General features: G+C 38.4%; 1 protein-coding gene across 2 annotated transcripts in view; it reads right to left on the bottom strand.

Annotated features, from left to right (window-relative positions):
* Positions 1-977: 977 nt before the first annotated feature.
* The window catches only part of FYTTD1 (forty-two-three domain containing 1), a 40,806-nt gene continuing 22,263 nt past the window's right edge, over positions 978-19,520 (bottom strand). The window contains exons 3-10 of one of the 2 annotated variants that reach the window (XM_023757321.1): positions 17,377-17,525; positions 12,140-12,208; positions 11,934-12,046; positions 8,697-8,793; positions 7,924-7,985; positions 6,409-6,483; positions 5,202-5,328; positions 978-3,400 (exon numbers count right to left, since the gene is read on the bottom strand). In XM_023757321.1, coding sequence (XP_023613089.1) covers positions 3,302-3,400; positions 5,202-5,328; positions 6,409-6,483; positions 7,924-7,985; positions 8,697-8,793; positions 11,934-12,046; positions 12,140-12,208; positions 17,377-17,525 — 791 coding nt within the window. In that variant the 3' untranslated portion in view covers positions 978-3,301. The remainder of the gene's footprint in view (positions 3,401-5,201; positions 5,329-6,408; positions 6,484-7,923; positions 7,986-8,696; positions 8,794-11,933; positions 12,047-12,139; positions 12,209-17,376; positions 17,526-19,520) is intronic. The other variant, XM_006092822.3, reaches the window with a different exon arrangement.

The following is a 19,520-nucleotide window of genomic DNA, read 5'->3' as shown; positions in this document are numbered from 1 at the left end:
CCAGCTCAGTGGATTTGAGAAGTTTGTAAAAGCACAGTCATTCCCTCTGTGCCTCTGGCACAGCCCGGATGATAGGTCGGGGTCTCAGGGAGTCGCCAGCACGGAGGAAATAGCGATGGCGGCGTCTCCGCGCCCCTCGCCTCCCCGGGACACCAGGACTTCTTGTCCCTCAGTGCCAAGGAGCAGCCGCGCGTCAGAGCTTCCCTCGCTCTCCGACCACTGCAAGGCCGTGGCCGCCTCTCCCTGTGGGATCTGGGGCCTCAGAGACCCGCCCCGAGCAAGCCCAGAGGATTCGAGGGTTTGTAACCGCTTTCGATTGAAAAAAAAAAACCGCGAATCCAATTGCAGCCCGCCTGGCGTGTGACTGCGTACCTCTGGTTTTGGTGCCTCTGTAGCTCCCACTCAGTCTCACTGCGCTTCTTTCTTTACTTCCAGTTGTAGATCTCCCACTGGGCCAACTTCCCCATGGTTCTGAGTGGTGGTTGTCTGCCTCATAGTTGGTAGTTTCAATGATGCTGTGAGAGAGCAGCACACACAGGTCCACTCCCTACGCCGCCATCTTGGTTCCCCCACTATTTTCTATGGGTATTCAATTCACAGGAGCAGTTTATTAGGAACTGAGAATTAAAAGATCTAAGCTCAAAAAGTGATTGCCATGCACAAATCTTGAAAAGCTGTGTCTCATTTAATTAAGATGTAAATAGAGGGGTTGAACTGGATGCTCTCTATAGGCTCATTCAGCCTAATAGTCTGCATTCTAAGTAAATCTGATTTTCTATTTCAACTCCTGGCTACTTCCTGTTGGACCTATGAATAAAATGGTTACATAAATGCATTATGAATCTAGATTGATTTACCAATTTAGTTTGGCATGTAGCTTTTTAAATCCTAAAAATTATAAATATAATTATTACCAAGTTTTTTGTTACATAGAACAATCTAAAAACCACAACTCAATCTTTACAGCTAAGAATAAATCATGTGAGACCTGTAACATTTTATTTGTTAAAAATTAACAGCTTCAGAATAGATCTAAATGTAACTTTTCCAAAAAACACTAAAAAGTACAGTGTAAAGCATCTCCTCATTAAATATAAACTTTCATTTTGTGATGCACTGCATCAATGTTTTGCATACACCTTGATGCAAAAGAAATTTTAAGTTGCATCTTATTTAAAAAATAAAACGTTAAGAACTGAAAAAGGATGACAACAACCACATTCTAAGAAAGAAAAATTTCCTCCAACAAAGCATACTCTTTTGTTTATATATAACACATTAGCACTAAAGAATTTTAATTTAGTTATAACAAAAGCAAAATTTTATATTTAAAAAGAAAATGAAATTACAGATGCACGAAGAGCAAAAATTTAATATACCAACGATACTGTGTTGTGGTTTGATGTACTATGTCAATACTTGGGGCAATTTTTAAGGTTTTCCCAAAAAATGCATTAATAATAATAACAGCTCTGTACAATATTTAAAATAACAAGAAAACGAAAACACCTTTATTCCATATTTTCACAAACTGTTCTAAAGACAACAAACTGCTCAGTTGTTTATCCTTGGCTTTAAAATATACTGGTAATTCTAAACCAGTCTAAAATGTATTGTTAATGAATAAAATCTAAGCATTTATATTTGCAAAAATGTTTTGCAATGAGTGAAGCATTGGCCTAAGGAGAGACTAAAATTTATTTTCAAATTGTATAACTGGCTTCCAATAATCCCTTATCAGTAGACTTACTGGCAAAATACCAGATATTAAGGATCAGATTTAATTCTTTGGTAGAAGCATGAAACTGTTTCTGAGAGCTTTTCATGGCTAGCATAAACCAAGTAACCCAAGGAGCATGGGAGACAATAATGAAGTCTAGTATACAATGCAAGTCAGGCAGGAGCCATAACTTAACGTTTTGTTTTTAAACAGGGAAAATCAACACTAACAGTACACTCTAGGGAAGGAATCTAATACCTACTTAGAAGCTTTAATATTATATCAAACCAAAAGATTAAGCTTCAAAATGACTAAATTTATAACTGGATATTTTGCTGCATTTTGGCTTTATACTGTAACTTGTAGTATACAACAATCTGAGGACTCTTAGCACTAGCTTGGCACAACTGACTAACTTCTCCTATCCCTCCCTCCAGAGTGTGGGGGGAAATAATATTCTTCTCACCATAAATGCCTCAATTTCATACAAGTCAGAGCGAAAGGTATAAAACAAAGTTACAACATAACTATATTTTCATTTTGCATTTTTTTCTTTGTGACATATACAAGTATATTTTTGTTTTGGGGGCTGTATACTGTTTAATTTAGCAAGTTTAAAGCCTATAAAATTTAACTTTTCGAAGAAGAGTATAGGACTTTATAGCTTTTAATTTTATCATCAAAATATCTAAGGGACTCAATCCACTTTAATAATTATAATTTTTCTAAATATCACTTGAAAAATTCTTTGTGAACACTAGACTCAAGACTACACTAAATCCAAACAGTATACCTATGACCTGGGTTTTAAAGTTTTTCACCTCAGTAACCTGCCTTCAACCTGCTACTTCCTCTCATGCTTTCTTCATTTACTTACAAAAATTGTCAGATTTTTACATTGGACTTTCTCCTCCAAGGCTCTATTAGGCATATTTGTAAACATGCATTTATTGCCTTCAAAGAGCAACATTTTAAACTGAGACTTATGCTAGAGTCACCTTTCTTGTTAAAATTTCAACTTTAAAGATTTATAACTCTGGAGCATTAGCCTAACACTATCTGAAAAATGAACCAAGTTCCAGATCTTCCCATAAATCTTAAAACCCAAAAGTAGAATTCTAAGTTTTTAAATATCTCTAATGAAGGAAGTCAACTGCACTTACTACATCAACACTATTAAAGGATAAGGGACAGCAACAAAAGGACCTACTCATATTTCTGAAGACCAAGATTTACCATGGCAAAGTACAAAAAGTGGGCAAAGGAGATGAAATCCTAAATACCACTATCATAAAAATAATTTTTGTCTTTCTGTCTTTCTGCTGTATGAGGAACCAAAAAGTCAACTGGAGAATTGTTCAATCTGGCTCAACCAAGAAATCTTTAACAGGTAGGCATATTCCCTGTTATTCTTTCAGGGCATTATTTATACGTTAAAAAAAAAAAAACTTCAAAAATAAAAAGAGTATTTAGCCTTGTGAATATTTTGAAATAAAGTTTCTTGAATTTCTGTGATAAACTCTTCAAGCAATTCAACTTTTTTAACAGAGTCATCACTCAAAAGTCCCTTTAACATGGGTTCTATCCCACGGTTACAAAGCGGCTTCCTCCTTTGTTGAATGTGAGAGTGGCTCTTTGTTCCTTCAGGATTCCAAATCGCTCATTCAAAGTCATCCCTGTCTAGAAAAAACAAAACAAAAATTAATAACTTGATTGTAAGCCATATTTACTTTGGAATAATGTGATCATCATGGTAATTCATAGTAACAATGGCTAGCATTTCCTGAATATTTGTGCGTATGAACTCTAATTCTAACAAAAACCATTCAAAACAGGTGAATTTAGTGATGTTAGAGAAGTTAATTTGCCTACTTGGACGTTCCAGAATTCAAACCAGAAAGTTTAACTCAGAATCTCTATCTCCTAACCAATGTAATGCCTACATTATACATAGAACACCTATACTAGAATGCCTACAAGTCGTACACCCAAAGATTTCTCTATCTGAATTATGTTTAGGCTCTGCAAACATTGCCATCAATTCTAGTGATGCCTCTGATAAAAGTAGTTGTTTAGTCTTGTGAATATTTTGAAATAAATTTTCTTGAATTTGAGTTCTTGAATTTTTGAAATAAACTCAAATCACATTAAAATCTGGTTTTTGATTAACAACAAACAGCACACCCAAATTATATTCACCACTTCTGAAAGGAAAGTAACAACAATGAAAAAATAAAGTAAAAATAAGCAAAATAAATTTGGTGAAATTTCTGTCTATACTTCATACCTTCAATTCCACAGATTTTTTATGTCAATGGATACAAAAAAAGCATTTGACAAAATCCAACACCCACTCAGCAAATTACGAACAGAAAAGAATTCCCTAAATCTGATACACAGAATCAACTAAAAACCTACTGCTAACATCATACTCAATGGTGAAACATTTGCTTTCTCCTCAAGCCTGGGGACAAGGCAGGCATACATGCTCTCACCACTTCTATTCAACATTGTACTGAAGGCTAGCCATTATAACAAACAAGAAAAAGAAAAGGTTTAAGGACTGGAAAGGAATTTGGAGAACGACATAATTTTTTACATAGAAAACCCTAAGGAATCTACAAAATTACAAAAAGTAATAAGCAAATTTTAAGCAAGATCACAAGATTCTAGGTTACTACAAAAATTATCAAAACCACAGTGAGATATACCACAGTATATATTGCACTTGGATGGCTACATATGTATATATGCAAATGAAGATAATAAGTGTTGGTGAGGATGTGGAGAAATTTAGAACCCTCATACATGCTGGTAGCAATGTAAAATAGTGTAGCCACTTCTGGAAAATAGTCTGGCAGTTACTCAAAAAATTAAACATTGAGTTATAAGGTGACCTAGCAATTCCATTCTTAGGTATTAACCAAGGAGAAATGAAAACGTAAACTCATACCAAAACTTGTAAATGTTCAAAGAAGCATTATTCACAACAGCAAACATATGGAAACAACACAAATGTCCATTAACTGATAAATGAATAAATAAAGTATGCCATATCCATAAGATGGAACATTATTCAGCAACTAGGAGCCAAATGCATGAAATTCGTGCAAGAGGCTCCCCTCGCAGCCCCGGCTCGTCCGTCCGTCAGGAAGGTCGTTCGGCTGTCCAGTCTAATTAGCATATTACGCTTTTATTATTATAGATTAAAGAAATGAAATATTGATACTCTATGAGTGAACCTTGAAAAGACTATGCTAGGTAAAAGAAGCCGGTCACAAAACAGCATGTATTATATGATCTCATTCATATGAAATGTCCAAAATAGGCAAGCCTATAGAGACAGAAGTAGATAAATCAGTGGATTCCTAAGGTTGAGGAGACTTAGGACCCTCTATTTAACTCATTATACAACATTTGTTTTGTTAACTAAAATATTATCAATGAATGGCCCAAAGAAATAACAGGGGGAAAAATTTACCTGTTTTCCCACACTATTTATATCAAATTGCAGGGGAACACCTTTAGGGACTTTCTTTACATCAGATTGCTCCCGTTTTGCCAAGAATGAAGGCACAGCAGTACGAGTTAATCGTGGTTTCTGAGTTCTATTAGAAAAAGATTAAAATGAAATTAGGTCAGCTTAACAATCAAAAGAAGAAAAATAAAATCATTTAGTACATAAAGACATCCTGACTTATACACATGTTCAAATGTATTAGGGCAACTATTTTATTTGTGTTTACAAAAAAAGGTGTATGGTTTTTGACTGACTAATCTAGAGAATAAAATATATATAGTTACTCATAGACTACCTCTTTAAGTGGAACTATAAACTTTTCAACAATTTGGAATGATTGGTGATTTCCAAGTCTTGATAAGACAACCTCTAGAGTCTTATTAAAGACCTATCTTACATTCTTTCTTCCATTTCAGTCATTAAAATGGCTACATAGAGCAAAAACTCCATAAACTTAGAAAGTTTATAATGCAATAAATATAATGGAATGGTTAACTAAATTAAGGTTAACTAGATAAAAGAACACACTATGACTTTTAAAAAGAAAGTACTTTTTAAAAAAAGGTACTTTAAAATATACTGAGATGAGGGGGGAGAAGGGAGAAAGTAGGTATATGATTATCTCATTTACTATTATACATTAAAATAGATGTATCTAACATTTTTTATAAACTTTTATTTATTTATTTAAAATGTTTTTATTGACTTTAGAGAGAGGGAAACAGAGAGAGAGAGAGAGAGAGAGAGAGAGAGAGAGAGAGAGAGAGAAAAACATCAATGGGCTGCCTCCTACACAACCCCCCTTACTGGGAATTGAGCACACAACCTGGGCATGTGCCCTGACTGGGAATCTAACCAGCGACCTCTTGATGCATGGGCACGACGCGCTCAATCAACTGAGCCACACCAGTCAGGACCATGCACTGAACTTTTAAAATAAAAATATTGTCAGGAGTTGTTACCTTGGGGCTGTAGAACCAGGAATCAAAGGTGCTTTTACTTTTAACTTTATACTATGTTATTTTTATTTTGTATATCAAGTATTACTTTTATCCTTGTCTCAGTTTATCCTAACTTGGACATCACACTCCGAGCAGGAATCCAATACTTTTCTATTATTTTATATACTGAGAGATTATAATTTCTGCAAAATAAAGAAAAGACTTACACTGGGCACTGCACTGCTCCAGGGTTATCAATGGATACAGTTAAAATTCCTCCATTTGTGGTGGAAGTCCGCCATCTGGTTTCAAAACACCAAAAACTTCATTAGAATATAGCCATTACTTTTTCTTAGCTTTTTAAAAATACAGCATCTTGGGTGTAGGAACTGGATGTTCTATTAAATATTTTTCGGTGTAACAAATATATGCACATTAAAAAATCAACTACAAAAAGGTTTTTAATGAAAAGTAACCGCCTTTCACCCCACTATTTTCCCCCTTCTTGTTCCCTAGAGGCAGTACTTTTAACCTTTCCTGTTTTTATTGCTTGCTGGTTCCCTCCAGTTCACTAAACAAGATGCTTGTGTAATATATATTTTTTTAATCAATAAAGTTTGCATAAGCACATTTTACTTATTTTTTAAAATCTTTATTGTTGAAGTATTATATATGTTCCCTCATCATTATTCTTTAGTTTCCCTACCTAACTCTAAATATTTTGATGGCAATATCACTACTTTACTTCCATCATAACTTTAAATATACGTAAACATCTTTCTTTCAGTAGTATCGCTTGATAACCTCCCCTCCCCACTTAGTATAAAAGAATAGTAGTACCTCCCTTCCTTCCACCTCTTCTCTCACTTTGTACCTCCCACTTTTTGTCAGCTCTACTTCTATATTTATGTTAATCTGAATCTGACATTTACATTATATTCTGATACCAAATTTAAGAATTTTGTGCTTTGTTCCATAGGTTGATTCTCAAAGTTCAAAACAAATGAACAGTATTTATATTATAATTATGTAAATATTATTCATGTAGAAGCAAATAAGCTATGACTATAATTTTCTTCCTTATGGTTACCAATGTCGTAACTCCTGTACAAAAGAATACTGCAAGCATCAAGTTGAAATGGTTTCCTTTCCTATATTCAAAATCATACCCCATATTGGTTGGCATCATACCATGACCATGTTTTGTTTTCTAAAAAGTAGCTATAAGTTTAAATAGTTTAATCTCAAAACTTGATATTGACAGAACTAAAATGTTGTAAGTCATACTTGGGAAATGCAATTCTGACCAAAAAAAAATTTTTTTTTAAACCTTAATAGGGGTTATGGGGGGAAAAAAGAGTATGTGAAAAAAGAAAATATTCTATTGTTCTTGAGAGTTTACAAATTTTAAAGCTCTACTGTATTTTCTTCTATTTATTCCTTGAATAGATTCATTTGTATAAAAGAAGTTATAGAAAATAAAGGAATGTTTCATTAAAATGGAACTTAATAAAAACTAAAAATAGAGGAATGTATTTGATGCTAAAACTTTTATACACTGACATGTGAAAATACAAAAGATTTTGGGAGGAAAAAGAGCAAAAAATAGTTTATTTCGGACTCAATGGTTAATTTACTTTAGGTCTCATTTAATTTCTTTTGGACTAGGGCACAAAGTAATTTGGGTAGCTAGTATTCTGGGAGTTCTGAAATGACACCTTGAAAAACAAATTGAAACTTACTGACGAGTTCTCTTTGCTACTACATCATCTAGCAGTTGTTCTGTGTTCAACTGGGCCTGAACCTGAAGGGGAAAAAAAAGCAGTAGGTCCCACAGAAAGCAGAGTATCTGAACGCAAAGAGCTATCCTCCAAACTTTATAAAACCCATTAAGATATGTGTATGAATGTAGGAGGGGCATATGACTATTCTGGCAATACCTCTTTGTTAGGGTTCTGCATCAGAACAAGTAGTAAAAACAGGTTTATTCTAAATAACATGTTAAATTCTTGTAAGAATAGAGGCCCAGTGCACGAAATTCGTGCACTCGGGGGGTGTCCCTCAGCCCGGCCTGCGCCCTCTCACAGTCCAGGAGCCCCGTGACCCATCGCCCTGCAGAGGGAGGCCCCACCCACCTGCTGCAGCCCGCTGGTCGGTAGCCTGGGCCTCCCTCTGCGGGGTGATCATGGGGCAGTGGCAGAGCCCCCCTGACCAACTGCATCGTACCCGCCTTGGCTGGCTTGGCACCAGTGCATGTCATAGCATGAACGTCTGGACGGTCATTCTGCTGTTTGGGCGATTTGCATATTATGCTTTTATTATTACAGATAGATGGTGCTACTGAGGACAACAAGAGAGAATTGGGGGCAGGGAGGAACTAACCTAATGTCATGTTCTCTATATCCAAACCCAACCCCTACTTCAATCATGGGCCATCCCTATGATTAAGGATTACTAAAGATAGATGTTCAGAATCCTTTGGGTAAAAAGAAAACACAACCAAGGGTTTTTATACCTTCAGGCCTCTTCTGAAAAGAAAAGTTGCCTGACGAGTGTCTTTCTGATGACTTAATTTATTTCCATTCCTGGTATAATTGGTTGGGATGTTATTTCTGCAATAAAAACACATATGCATGAATAGTCTCAGCCATTTAACAACTTTCAAATATCTTGAGAAAACAATAAGCAAAAACAGTTTAATTCATTGGCTAAAAATGTGAGAATACACTAAATATAAAGACTCTGAATTTATCAGAAACTATTGAGATTTGATTTACAAATATCTCCCTCTGGCCCAGCTGGCATGGCTCACTGGTTGAGCATTGACCTATGAACCAGGAGGTCACAGGTTCAATTCCAGGTCAGGGCACATGTCCTGGTTGTGGGCTTGATCCCCAGTAGGGGGTGTGCAGGAGGCAGCCTATCAATGATTCTCTCTCATCATTGATGTTTCTATCTCTCTCTCCCTTCCTCTCTGAAATAAATAAAAATATGTATTAAAAAATTTGGTGAAAGATTTATTTACAGGGTTAATACAAAGAAAATCACACCTAAACACATCATAGTCAAACTGACTGAAAATAAAATCTTTTTTTCTCAATATATGTTTTTTTATTGATTTCAGAGAGGAAGGGAAAGGGAGAGATAGAAACATCAATGATGAGAGAGAATATTGATTGGCTGCTTCTTGCATGCCCCGTACTGGGGATTGAGCTCGTAACCTGGGTATGTGCCCTTGACCAGAATCGAACCTGGGACCCTTCAGTTCACAGGCTCACATTCTATCCACTGAGCCAAACTGGCAAGAGCTGAAAAGAAAATCTTGAAAAACAGCATCTTTTTCAGTTTTCCTTTCTCACTTAAAAACCTTTTCATATTAACATAATAAAAGAGAAACGTGTAAATTGACCATTCCTCTGCTATGCTCACCAGCCAATCAGGAGCGAGTATGTAAATTAACCTGACAAAGATGACGGGTTAATTTGCCTACACAGGCGCTGGGTGGAGAGTAGAGCGAGAGAGCCGGCAGAGAGTGAAGAGGCTTGGGGAACTTGGCTCCCCAAGCCGCCAGACAGAGAGCAGAGAGGGAGAGCTGGCGGCTTGGAGGACTTGGCAGAATGGGAGGCTGTGGGACAGAGACAGAGCAGGAAGGGAAAACCAAGAGCGTGGGGAGCACCAGGAATTCTGGGAATAGTAGTTCTGGTGGCAGCCCCAGGACCTGAAGCAGAAGCCCAGAGCGCGGGGAGCACCAGGAATGCTGGGAATCATAGTTCTGGTGGCAGACGGAACTCCTAAACCAGTGGTCGGCAAACTGCGGCTCGCGAGCCACATGTGGCTCTTTGGCCCCTTGAGTGTGGCTCTTTGACAAAATATCATGTGTGGGCGCGCATGTACAGTGCGACTGAAACTTCATGGCCCATGTGCAGAAGTCGGTATTTTGTGGAAGAGCCAAAGAGCCGCATGTGGCTCGCAAGCCACAGTTTGCCGACCACTGTCCTAGACACTAGAGCAAAGTGAGCCTGGAGCAAGTTACTGTTGCGGTGGGGGATGGAGGGAAAGCAAAGGTGAGAGATCTAAGTAAAATCAGAAGTGTCTAGGAAAAATTAAAGGGAAGATATCCTAAAACTTCCAGGAAATCTCCACCAATGAAGCAAAGAAAAAAAAAGCCTCTATTATTCTGTGAGCAACAAACCAAACTGGGTTGGGGGGTCTCAGACAATTCGCTCATATGACTGCACAGACAGACAGAAACTCCCGGACTGGAGAGGGCCCCCCTGAGGGCTCCCAGATTGGAGAGGGAGCAGGTTGAGCAGTGAATCTTTGTGCACTGGGCCCCTAGTATTAACATAAATCACAGAGAAACTTCTATCTTTCACTGCTTGTTCTTTCCCACACAGAACAATGTACTCTCTTTGTAGTTTCTACAGAAAGTTGGTAAAATATGAGAAAACAAATTGTTATATTTATCTTTTTGAAAAGATTGTTAAAAATTGGTTTTTAGCCTTAGTTGGTGTGGTTCAGTGGATACAGCGCTGGCCTGCAAACTGAAGGGTCCCGGGTTCAATTCCAGTCAAGGGCACATGCCTGGGTTGTGGGCTCGATCCCAGTGGGGGGTGTGCAGGAGGCAGCCAATCAGTGATCTCTCTCATCATTGTTGTTTCTATCTTTCTCTCCCTCTCCCTTCCTCTCTGAAATCAATAAAAATGTTAAAAAAAATGATTTTTAAAGAGAAGAAGGCAGAAGGATAGAGAAACATCGATCGGCTGCCTCTTGTACACCCTCTACTGGGGATCAAGCCTACCACCCAGGCATGTGCCCTGACCAGAAATCAAACCTTTTGGTGCACAGGACGATCCCCACTCAACTGTGCCACACTGGCCAGAGCTCTACTTATTTATTTTTACAAATAAATGCTGAAATGTTGCCAAATCTTACCTCCAATTTTATAGAGGCTCAAATGCAAACTTCCCTACCTAGCCCAATTAATATGGGCTCATTAATGACTCATGTAATTGATAAATTATTATCTGATAAGTTCCCCTTTTCCAATAGGTACTACCAAATGATTCTCAAAAGAAAACAATATTTAAGTAAAAGTGCAATTCCAGCCATTCCATTTATACAAAGACTTCATTTCAGGGTTCTTTTATTTTGAATTATCTTCTATAAAAGATGAATAAATAGTATTTGAAACTGAAATAAGGAAACATCACAGCTTGTCAACTTCCTTTGTGTACACTTTATCATTATAGAGACCAGAATGCCATAACAATAGGTCATCATTTTTAAGTTATGTCTTTCAATTTCATATAAAAATAATTTCACCTTAAGAAGCATCCATACAGAATTCTTTCTAGTTTACTTTGCCCATAAATAACATAGACTATTCTTTTAAGAGCCACTGAGACTGAATAACATATTCAGCTTTTAGAATTCCCAATTTTGAATAATTGTTTACCAAAACAATTCACCTTTTGCAATATTATTCTATATGTTAAAAACAGTAGAGAAGCAGAATGCTGTTTTTTTAAAAAGTTTACAATTAGTTAAATTCATCAATAACTGCATCTAAGAAATAAGAAAAGTTATTTGCTTCCATGTTGGATGATCAGATAAACACTACAAATTGCTGTCTTGAAAATGACCAGATAACTGTAAGAACCACTGAAAATTCATTCCTTCGAACACTTAGGCAAGAAGTATATCTTTATTTATGCAGGATAACATTATTATCTTATATTTGAGTACTTACTTTCTATTTAGCTGGTTAGGTCTCTTAAGAACTGCAACTGGTTTTCTCTGCACTTCATTTTGTCTCAGAAGGTTTGCCTTCCTTTTTAACGCTGGAAAATATCTCTCTATATTCTTTCAGAAGGCAAGAAACTGTTAGTCAGATTGCTTTTTACTCTATATCCTATTACAATAAACATTTCTGAGGCAGAATGGACAAGGACTGACCACTGCTTTGATGTGCAGGTTACAGAAACAGAGAAGCTGCAACAACTTGAATATTTCCAGTCTAAGTGACTGAAAAGACAACCACATTATACTCAAAATACTTGCAACAAAAAGAATTTGGACAGAAAAATAACTTTTATCTATTTTGGATCTGTTCAGTTTGAAGTGCTGGGGGATGTACAGGTGATGGGGGAACATGGATCTGGAGATCAAGAGAAGAATGAGAGCCAGAGATGTAAATTAGGGAATCATTTATATAAACATGGTTTTGGATATCAAGTAAAGGGATGAGAGGGGCAAGTTCCAAAACAAACGTGCGAAAAAGAAAATAAAAAGGAGGCTGTAATAGCAAAGAAGGCTAAGTAGAAATGGCTACAGAGAAAAAAAAGAAATCAAGAATATTCAATGTCACAATAACAAGCACATACAATGTGCAACAACAATTTTTTTAACTTCATGAAGTACTAAATGATTTAGTATTATGAGTCAAGTTAAAAGTTCTACAAAACAACATACTTCCAGCTTTATGAAGTTCTGAATCTAGAGAAAAAAATTATAGAATTGATACTGACAAAGTTCTATATCCCAACAGAAGAATCCAGACTGGGCCAATTTTTACTTCTTGATAGATATTTTAAGTTGATTTTCAAACCAAAAAGGAAATTCATTCTTAGACACAACCCTTCCCCTCTCAGCACAGCCATTTGCTCTATTTACATTACTACTATTTAGTAGTAATATTTAGTAGCACTGTAAATGAGTTTGTTATCTTTCCCACTTAGTTATTCAATTCATAGGTAAGAAGAAAGTACATTTTTACTGAAATAAAACATTAATTTTTAAACTATGATAAGGAAGAGATAAAATTAAGTCTAATTGTGACCAGAAATTTTTATTGAAGTATAAAATTTTGATTTTGAAAATATAGCAATTCTAGGCCAATTAAGTTATTTAAGTGCCTTATTTAATGAACAGAAAAGGATGGCATGAGTTATTTACATGTAAATAGATATTTTCTAAATTGCTGAAAAATAATTTGCTTCACAATTACTATATTATATCCTAATCAGACTAGTAATCTTATTCAGGCTGAGGATAGGGTTTTTAAAAAAAAAAACCAGCAAAATTTCAAACCATATCTTTGCCCAAATCATTCAAACTTTGAATAAATGGCCCAGCTGGTGTGGCTCAGTGGTTGAGCATCAACCCATGAACTAAGAGGTCGCCGGCTGATTCCCCCTCAAGGCACATGCCCCAACTGCATGCCAATCCTCAATGGGGGGCATGCAGGAGGCAGCTGATAGATGTGTCTTTCTCATCGATGTTTCTCTCCATCCTTCTCCCTTCCTCTCTCTTTAAAATCAATTAAAAAATTCTTAAAAATTTTAATAAACTTATTATTCAGTACATTTCTAGCATTCTATAACACAATTTTCACTATTTTCAAACAACTCAAAAGACTACATGTTGGAATTTAAAATTTTATTAGAAGACATAATTAATTAGCAGTTAACTCAAACTTTCTCCTAGTATCCATATCTCACTAATGTTTTCTAACTTCTAAGAAACAGTAAGATCTTTGATAAAGGTTTAGGGAAGAAAACATCTGTTGGTGGCGACAGAATTAAAAAGTTAAATAAGAGCCAAAACCGGTTTGGCTCAGTGGATAGAGCATCGACCTTCGGACTGAAAGGTCCCAGGTTCGATTCCGGTCAAGGGCATGTACCTGGGTTGCGGGCACATCCCCAGTAGGAGATGTGCAGGAGGCAGCTGATCAATGTTTCTCTCTCATCGATGTTTCTGACTCTCTATCTCTCTCCCTTCCTCTCTGTAAAAAATCAATAAAATATATTTAAAAATAAAAAATAAAAATAAAAAGTTAAATAAGAGATCTAAGACAGTTATGGTTCTTAACCAGAATATGCACACTTAAGATAATTTAAGGAATAAATGTTCTGAATTTTCTTTCTTATTCTTTTTTTTCTTTAAATCCTCACCTGAGGATATTTTTTCCATTGATTTTTTAGAGAGAGTGGAAGAGAGGGAGGAAGGGAGAGGATAGGGAGAGAGAAAAACATTGTTGTGAGAGAGACACATAGGTTGGTTGCCTCCAATCAAACCTGAGGTACACATGCCCTTGGCCAGGAATCAAACCCGGGACCCTTAGGTCCATGGGCCGATACTCTAACCACTGAGCAAGCCAGCCAGAGGAAATGTTCTGAATTTTCTTACATATATGTATTATTTTCATAATCAGAAACCAAAAAGACTAAAAATAGAGGCACAGAACATTAAATTCCTTAGTGGCTTAGATCTATGAAATATAATAGGAGAAAAACCATTTGTGAAACTATTTTAAGAAATGCTTTAGCCAATTCAAAATAAATTACTCATTGAGTAATTTATTACTAAGTTTTTAGAAAGTAGTTAATTCATGGTAGGTAAATCATTGTAACTCTAATTAAAAATATCAACAAGGGGACAGTTATCTACCCCAAGAGAAATGAAAACCTATGTCCATATGAACTTACAGGTGAATGTTCACAGCTCTGTTATTTACAATATCAAAAAGGTGAAAATAACCAAATTAAAAAAAAAAAAAAAAAAAGTGAAAACAACCAAAATGTCCAACTGGTGAATGGATAAACAAAATATAGTATACCCATATAATAAACTATTATTCAATAATTAGAGGTCTGGTGCATGGATTGGTGCACTGATGGGGTCCCTCGGCCTGGTCTGCAGGGATAAGGCTGAAACCAGCTCTCCGACATCCCCCAAGGGGTCCCAGATTGCGAGAAGGCAGTTCCCAGGTAATGCACCCTGGAATTGGGCTCCTTATTCTCTGGTTCCAAGTGCATCACCCAAGAACCACTGCTGCCAAGTGACCATAGCTTGGCAGCTCCTGCGTTGAACGCCTGCCCTCTGGTGGTCAGTGTCTGTCATAGCTACTGGCCAGTCGCTTAGGCTTTTTAAATCTATATTAACAATTTATATTAATAAAAGGGTAATATGCTAATTAGACCAGATAGACCGGGCGTCTTCCAGACGTCCTTCTGGACAAAGCCACAGTGGCTGCGAAGGCCAAGGAGGGCTGGCAGCTGTGGCTGCCAGCAGTGGCAGCAGCAGCAGGGTGATGAGGGCTGCGCTTTCCCCTGATCGGGCCCCGTCACCTCCCGCAGAGTGAGGCCAGACTGTGGAGCGGGCCTAAGCTGTCAGTAAGACATCCCCTGAGGGCTCCTGGACTGTGAGAGGGGGCAGGCTGGGCTGAGGGAACCCCCCCCCAAAGTATGAATTTTCGTGTACTGGGCCTCTAGTTTATAGATAAAAAGGAACGAAATTCATGCACTGGTGGGGTCCCTAGGTCTGGTGGGAGATCAGGGCTGATCAGGGCCAGGCCGATCAAGGCCCAAAGGCCCTGGCAGGGCTAGGAGAGGAGGTGACTGTCGCCAGGCTGGGCGGGGAAGAAACAGATGCCAGATGCTAATGCTGCCCTCGGCGCCCCACCACCCCGTGGTTCCCTACCTTCCCACCCCCCCTCCTTCCCTCAGTGCCATGCTGCCACCAGGGGCCTGCTGGCCAGGGGAGGGACAGGGGGAGGTTTTGATCCCCAGTTTGGAACGTGCAGGCGGCAGCCAATCAATGATTCTGTATCATCATTGATGTTTCTATCTCTATTTCCCTCTCCGAAATCAATCAAATGTATATTTTTAAAATGCAAGGGTTTAGAGGAACAAAGGTAGGGCAAGGGAGCTATTGACAGGGGGGCATTTGAGATCTTGCTCTCATTTCAAACAGGATAACATAAGGTGGTCCTCAGGGGGTGACAGGTAAGGAGTGGCAGTGCGTGGAACAGGGTACTTTGGGCTGACGAATGGGCTGTAATGACTGGAAATGTCTCTGACAGTGACACTGAACGTGTGTTGGGGCCATCGCTTGGATCATTCATCCCCAAGAGGTTTTGATTACAGACAGGAGGAGAAACATGGAGATAAGCAGGCCTTTCTTAGCCTAGAAGGTGAGGCGGTTGGCAGGAGTGGGTTGCCCTGCTTCCCTACAAATGTAAACACACAGTGTAACTGTACATGGATATCAGTCAGTGGCCAAATCAATGCCCAGCCAGCCCTGGTGGCTGTGTCCTGCCACTCTCTGGCGGTGCTGCGGCACTATTGGCTGGGGAAGCCGAAGCCACATCCCCAAGCGCACTAGTATTGAAGGGGTGGGCAAGAAGCCAGAAGCTGGAAGTCGGAGCTGAGGCAGCCCAGTAGCACTGTGTCCACCATGGGAACTGGACAGGGAGCAGCTGTCAGTGCAACAGGCTTTGGAGTCAGAGGGGCTGCGCTTCCAGCACGTCACCAGTGAGTCCCCGCGAGCCCGCGGCGTGCCAGCTGGGCCAGGCGGGGTCAGGGAAGGCCTTTCCCTCCTGGAGCCATTCTTCCTAGGGTGGCGGCATCAGACTGCTTTTTTTTTCCAGTTTATATTTTTTATTGGAAAGCAAGCTCTGGGCTTGCGGTTCCTGGGATCCCTGGGCCATAGCGTGCACCTCCAGGACTCACTGCACCCCCCACCCCCTCCTCCTGCATTGAGCATATGGCCCCTGGTGGTCAGTGCGTATCATAGTGACTGGCTGACCAATAGTTCTAGTCGCTAGGCTTTTATTTTGCAGATAAAAAGGAATGAAGTACTGATACATGCTACAACATGATGAACCTCAAAACATTATGGCTAAATGCCAGACTACATATTATTGTATTTATATAAACTGTGTAGAAAAGACAAATTTCTAGATAATCACACAGAAAGTAGATTAGTGGTTGCCTCTGGCAGATGATGAGATATGACTGTGAATGGACATGAGACTTCTTTTTAGATTGATAGAAATGTTCTAAAATTAAACTGTTGTGATGATTTTATAAATATAAATTATTGAAAATTCATTGAATTGTATCCTTAAAACAAATTAATTTTACAGTATAAAATTATACCTTAATAATCTGTTAAAAATCACACACACACATGGAAAGTCAGGAACCTGTAAAAAATTTTTTATCTTATTTGAGAATGTGGAATTTAGGTATTATTCGTGAGTAATAATGATTTTTATCTCATTTCATTATTTATATAAGCCCAAAGTACTATTTAAAAATCAAAAATACTCTCTCAAGGTCATTCACAAAATATTAGTACAAATAAAGAAAAAGGGTATCAGATTCAGCATTAAGCCATCATCTTCCTACCTTGTCACTTAGAGGCGGTCGATTCATAGGACTAATTCCTTTTCGAATTCCAGTTGTTTTCCTAGCTGCAAGGCCAGTGATAACTCCATAAGGACGTCTCTTCCCAGGCATCATTCTTCCTCTACGGCTCAGATTATTCTTACCAAAACCTGTGGGGGGAGGCGGGGGGGGGGGGGGGGGGGGGAGAAGAAAGAAAAAATCCCAATCAAAGAAATGCAACTGAGGGGCACAAAGGTCACAAGATATTCTACAGTATTATTATTTATATATGTTTCTTTTGAATTACATAAAATATCTCATTTTTAAAGAGGCAATAAGTTGCACTGGAAAGGGTTCTGTTGCAGAAATAAACTATTCCTTTCTATCTCTCTTTTTCTCTCTGGCTTTGCTTTCTTAATAAGATTGCCTCAACTTTCCCTGTATAATATTTTAGCCACTAACTACATGTGGGTATTGAAGATTTGAAAAATGACTAGTCTAAAATGAGATGCAACAAAAGAATGTACAGTGATTCATTAATAATTTTTATGTGGCTCACATTTTATTTCAGTTGACAGCACTAACCTAAAGTGGAATCACTATCTTTACCTCCCATTTACTTACTACCTTGCAATCTGGCTTCTTCATTTTCAGTCCTACTGTATTCAAACTGTTTTTGCTAAAGTCCCCAGTGAGTTCCAATGGAATACTTTAATCTCTGTGACTTGTGACAGTACTGACTTTGCTTTTCCATTATGTATCTTACTTATTTTTTTCTAATTATGAAAAAATAAACATGCTCACTGCAGAAAACTTAGAAACATATAAAGTACAAATAAGAAAATAAGTTACCCATTATTCCACCACCTGGAGATAACCACTACTAACATTCTATGTCTTCCTAGTCTTTTCTTTATTTGTATATGTACATTTAAAAAGTTAACATCCTTAGTTTCAACTATTTTTAAGCAATTCCAAAGACTATCACATGAAGTAAATCATAATTTTGTAGTACCAAGTGCTTACAAGGTGGATTGAGTCTTCTAGCAAACCACACTTCATATTCTACGTACTATTCTGTAGTCTATATTCACACTATATTGTATCATCCCAGATATTTAATTCTTTTACTACATTATTTTTTAATGTGCCATATACTTAATCCAACCAATTTCATACTATTCATTTCAGTTACTTCTAATGTTACACTATTTGTATATGTACATTTAAAAAGTTAACATCCTTAGTTTCAACTATTTTTAAGCAATTCCAAAGACTATCACATGAAGTAAATCATAATTTTGTAGTACCAAGTGCTTACAAGGTGGATTGAGTCTTCTAGCAAACCACACTTCATATTCTACGTACTATTCTGCCAGTGCCGAGAGATTGGGACCAGCGCCGGGTGCCGGCAGCGGGTACAAGCATTGGCTCCAGCACCGGCTGCAGGTGCAAGTGGGGCCGGCGCTGGCAGTGGGTGTGAGCAGGGCCATCGCCGGCAACAGGTGCTAGAGGTGGCTGCTGGCCCTGATCGCCCCTCAGGAGCAGGGGGAGGTAGAGAAGTCCTGAGGGGCAATTGGGGCCAGTAGCTGCAGCTTGCACCCGCTGACGGCGCCAAATGATCAGGGATGGCACTGAGTGATGAGGGCCAGCGCTGGGTGCCGGCAGCGGCTGAGAGCAGGGCTGGCAGCAGGTGTGAGTGCTGGGCAGGACTGTGGTGAACTGCCCTAACTGGTTTGGCTCAGTGCCCTAACTGGTTTGGTTCAGTGGATAGAGTGCCAGCCTGCGGACTGAAAGGTCCCAGGTTCGATTCTGGTCAAGGGCATGTACCTTGGTTGTGGGAGGTGTGCAGGAGTCAGCTGATTGTATCCATCTGGAACAAGTGTTCCAGTTTCTAACTCTCTATCCTTCTCCCTTCCTTTCTGTAAAAAGTCAATAAAATATATTTTAAAAAAAATTTTCACTAACCACCAGAGGCTTGCCCTGATGACAGCGACCAGTCCCCTGCTTTGGTCTGGCGCCCCCACTCACCTGCTCCACCATCCCACCGCAGCTGATGCCCACCATGTTCCATACACACCCCCTGGTGGTCCGGGCACTTCATAGCAACTGGATGTTTGGTTGTTCCGCCATTTGATCTATTTGCATTTTAGGGTTTTATATAT

The sequence above is a fragment of the Myotis lucifugus genome, unplaced genomic scaffold (genome assembly GCF_000147115.1).
Source record: "Myotis lucifugus unplaced genomic scaffold, Myoluc2.0 scaffold_105, whole genome shotgun sequence".
NCBI classification, from domain to species: Eukaryota; Metazoa; Chordata; class Mammalia; order Chiroptera; family Vespertilionidae; genus Myotis; species Myotis lucifugus.
This window is presented reverse-complemented; position numbering and strand designations above follow the sequence as displayed.